At 43.6% G+C, this 4,538-nt stretch overlaps 1 protein-coding gene across 1 annotated transcript in view; it reads right to left on the bottom strand.

The window, feature by feature from the left end:
* Window positions 1–437: 437 nt before the first annotated feature.
* LOC113823011 (probable peptidoglycan muropeptide transporter SLC46) overlaps window positions 438–4,538 on the bottom strand; it is a 5,460-nt gene continuing 1,359 nt past the window's right edge. Inside the window, exons 3-8 of the mRNA XM_070128345.1 lie at window positions 4,487–4,538; window positions 3,581–4,145; window positions 3,262–3,357; window positions 2,709–2,939; window positions 1,875–2,031; window positions 438–1,146 (exon numbers count right to left, since the gene is read on the bottom strand). The exon at window positions 4,487–4,538 is cut by the window's right edge and continues 101 nt beyond it. Coding sequence (XP_069984446.1) covers window positions 699–1,146; window positions 1,875–2,031; window positions 2,709–2,939; window positions 3,262–3,357; window positions 3,581–4,145; window positions 4,487–4,538 — 1,549 coding nt within the window. The 3' untranslated portion in view covers window positions 438–698. The remainder of the gene's footprint in view (window positions 1,147–1,874; window positions 2,032–2,708; window positions 2,940–3,261; window positions 3,358–3,580; window positions 4,146–4,486) is intronic.

The raw sequence follows: 4,538 nt of genomic DNA, 5'->3' as shown, positions 1-4,538 counted from the left end.
CATTTGCTGTCTGTGGGGCCGCCAGGAAATTTCCAGATAATTTAATCACATGGGACAAAAAAGGAAAAAAAGAAAAAGAAAAATAAGAACTAGTAGCAAGGCAGAATCTAAGAACATACAAGTTCAAGACCAAGAACAACCTTTTTGTCTTCGTAATCAAGTTTTTGGCAACTGTTGAAACCCAAAGATACTTTTGAACTTTGTAACTTCTTTTTAAAGTAATATGATTTAAATTTAGTGTTTTGAACTTTGTAACTTCTTTTTAAATATGATTTAAATTAGTGCTTTTACATAGTAGACTGGCAGGTTGTACGTAATCAGCTTGTTAAGTAATATAATTGAAGTGTCAAGTCATAGGATTTGGATTGGTGGTAAACAAGCAATTAACTGGTAGATTGGACACTCTTAGTATACAGGGAATCAGTGACAAAATGGAATTATTATAGAACACAGTCTTATATTTCACAGTTTCATAGGTAGATCATCAGAGGTTATACAGCAATAGATAAATACATGGGAGACATGGCACCTAAAAGTATTTAAAAAAACTAATCATAAACAAGATGACACTAAAAGGAATAAAAAAAAATAGTACAGTTAAGTATACCACGGCCATCTTGAATGACTAAAAGTATAAACATAACAAATAAGAACAACAGTTTTTTTTTTTTTTTTTTTTTTTTTTTTTGGTTTCAGTATTAAATAGTTTTCTCTCTATCACATGTCGTTCTGTCGCGACTGGAAACTGGCACTGTCTCCAACTGTCGAATTTCCTCATCGGTGGCACTGTTCTCGTACGCCTGCCACCTCGGGTACTCATTTACCCTGACGCTTCTCTCTTGCCGTCTCTCTCTCTCTCCGCCGCTCAAGCTCTTTCTCCCTAATGGCCCCGTGTGTTCATTCTGGTGATAAAAATTCCTGCTGATAGAAGTCACTCCCGCGTGGGTCCTGTTCGGGACAGGCTCGTCGGCGAAGGGCGGTTTTATCTCCCTTTTATCGGTCTTGGGCGTCGATTCCTTCTTCTCCGGATTCTCTGGGGTCGGCTTCTGTTTCATCTGGATCGTGTTGTCGTCCGCGTTCTGGGGTATCTTCTTCTCGACGTCCGCTAGCTCCTTTTCGTAAGACACATTCGCTAACTGGATGACCCTGAAACCGAGGATGAAAGTGGTCATCCGAAAGTTCCCGAGAAGCGCTAAGCCATTTCGCTCTTATCTCGAAACCACACACCTGTTTACATTCTCTTACGGAGAGACAGACGTCGCTCCCGTGAACAAGACATAAAGCACGCTAAGATCTACCTCCTTAAACCCCCTAAAGAACTAAAATATAAATCCTTCATGACAAAAACCCACATTTAATCCCCCTGTAAGATTTAAGATTTTTAAGATATCACAAAGACAAGCAAATATCTCCCCCTTAATATACAACGTCAGTCCCCCTTAATATATAAAGAAAATACGTGAATATCTCCAATCCCCCTTAATATACAAAGGAAATACGTAAGTATCTCCATTCCCCCTTAATATACAAAGGAAATACGTAAGTATCTCCATTCCCCCTTAATATAAAAAGAAAATACACAAACATCTCCAATCCCTCTTAATATACAAAGGAAATACGTAAGTATCTCCATTCCCCCTTAATATAAAAAGAAAATACACAAACATCTCCAATCCCTCTTAATATACAAAGAAAATACGTAAATATCTCCAATCCCCCTTAATATACAAAGAAAATACGTGAATATCTCCAATCCCCCTTAATATACAAAGAAAATACACAATTTCCAATCCTCCGCAATATACAAAGAAAATACACAATCTCCAATCCTCCGTAATATACAAAGAAAATACGTAAAAGAAATATGTACTTACAGGAAAGTGATCATGATGAGAGTGGCCAGTCCAGCCCCGAAGAAGAACTGGGCGGCTGGGAACTTCTCCACAGTCTGGCGGTATATAGGGGCGTACATAGCGTAGCCCACCATAGGCATGAGGCTCTGGGTAGCAGCCATGACAGCGCTAACACGACCTGGAAAGCAAAAAAAAGGATGAAGAAAGAAAAAAAAAGAAAAATTGAAGAATTCGGTGGATCCATCAAGGGCTCATTGACCGTCTTTTATGATCTTGGGGACAATAAAAAAAGGGGGAATTCGTGAACCTTTGATTGCTTTGCTAAATTACTTTTATATTTTTTGCGACTTGAAGTTTTTTTTTCTCTCTTTTCTTCTGCTGCTTCTTTCTTTGATTTCATTTCGACGAGGTGGGTATTATGTAACAAAATGCTGGCTTGATGAGGTGTACCTAAAACGCTTTGGCATTCATCAGTATTCAAGGCTTTGATTCTCGTCCTCTCGTTGACCTTTTCTCACGACAGCATGGATATTTGTACCATGCGAGGTTACGTCCAAACACGCACACACACACACACACACACACACAGACACACACACACACACACACACACACACACACACACACACACAGAGAGAGAGAGAGAGAGAGAGAGAGAGAGTGAGAGAGAGAGAGAGAGAGAGAGAGAGAGAGAGAGAGAGAGAGAGGAATAAAAAGAGAGAGAGGGATAGAAAGAGAGAGAGAGCGAGAGAAAGACAGACAGAAAGAGAAACAGAAACAGAAAAAGAAGAGAAGACAGACGCAGGATCCGACCTAAACAAACACCCTATTTCGAAGACCTGACAGACTCCTCACCTTTTTCCGACGAAGCCACCAGCTTGGTCGCCATGGACTTCTGCGCGATGATGCTGGCGTTGGAGATGAGACCCGCAGGAGGACCCAGCCAGATGTAGAAGCCCGTGGCCACCCCGCCGATGAGGCCATAGCAACAGTATTCCCCAATGATTGACAGAGACCCGATGACGATCAACATGGGGTCGGATACGGAGATGAGACGCGTAAGCAATGGGACCAGAATGAGCGACCCTGTGGGGAATAAAAAACAAAAAAGATGGTGAAATTAAGAGCAGGAGAAGGTGGGAATAAGAACGATGGGGGTCTTTTAAGACGTCGAGTGAATGTAGGGGGCGTGTTTTTGCGGGAGATTCAGTCTGGTTTTTGCATGGTCGTCTCTTTTTTTTTTTTCGATCTCCCTCTCTGTCGAAAATAGTCCACGATCTCTGTGCGAAATGATCGCGTGTATAATCTGACATCGTACACGAGTCGAAGACATACCATGACAATCCACGGCATTTAATTCTTACTATTCATGATGAAGGACAAGGCTCTAAGGACTGTTTTCACTTACCGACGGCGGAGACAAGACTGCGGTAAGAGGACCAGTAAGAGAAGTCTGTAGCGTCCCAGGATAAAGCGCGGCGGACGAAACTGTACATGTAGAACCCTGCAATGGAACCGCGTCGTGGCGTCAGAGAATCTCCAGTTTGGGGCTTTTAAATTTTTCATTAAATATTCATAATCATTGTTTCAAACATTACTGGGCTGAATGATTAAGATTCTATTGGTCTGTCGGTTGATCCATCTCGATCTCGTGAATGGGTTAAGAGTTTTTACTTAAATGGAAATGTATCATTGCTTTTTCTTTTTTGTTTTTCTTTTTTTTTTACCTCTGGCTGCGCGCCGGATCATGTTGCTGACGATGAGCGCTATGAGGATGACCCTGGCGCTTCCTTCCCGTTTCCTGAGCGCCGTCTTGAAGGACTCCAGGACGCGCCGCCAGCTGAAGAGGTCGACGAGCATGCGCAGCTTCGTCACGTCCTCCTTCTTGATCGGGGATTCCTCGACGCCCTTCACCTCCGCGAACGGCCCGTGGCTCTCCTTGATGAAGAAGAAGATGTAGATGAAGATGCTGACGTAGGACGCGAAGACGAGCGCGAGGGCCAGCTCGACGCCCACGTTCTGGATGGCCACGGCGCCCACCAGCAAGCCCAGGGGACCGCCCAGGTACCACGACGACACCGTGTTGCTCACGCGGCCCGTCCGGCTCTTGACGGAGGTCACGTCGCTGATGTAGGCGATGGTGGAGGACAGCAGGCCCTGGGGACCCCCGCCCACGGCGCCGAGGAACGTCACAAAGTAGAGGATCTCGACTGGCCACGCCGTCTGCCACGTGTTGAGGAGGTAGCCGCCCGACCAGAACACGTGGCAGCCCACGGTGACCAGGAGAGGGATCTGGGGGAGGGGGAGGGGGGGAGAACCGCAGTGAAATATCGGATTTGCTTTATTTTATTCTCATCACAGAGAGGGAAGGAGAGGTAGAAGAGGGTTGCCAACTTCGTTTTTATTCTTCATTATAATGTTTGTTATGAAGTGCCTATTGGACTATAGGAGAGAGAGAATTCAATATTCTTAAATTTTCTTAAATCAAACTTTACGGCAGACATCAACGCATTTTTTTCACATCAATAACAACGTTCACATAGACACATAATGCTACTCAGTAATATATATCAAATCTTAAATCATCATTATCAGAATTACGACTGACCATAATGCCACGTTCAATTACTTACTTTTCGCCCGTATTTGTCACTCCAAGCTCCCATAAAAAGCACGAATAGAAGA

Source organism: Penaeus vannamei, chromosome 1 (genome assembly GCF_042767895.1).
Source record: "Penaeus vannamei isolate JL-2024 chromosome 1, ASM4276789v1, whole genome shotgun sequence".
NCBI lineage: Eukaryota > Metazoa > Arthropoda > Malacostraca > Decapoda > Penaeidae > Penaeus > Penaeus vannamei.
Note: the sequence above shows the minus strand (reverse complement) of the source record. Positions and strands in the feature narration are given on the sequence as shown.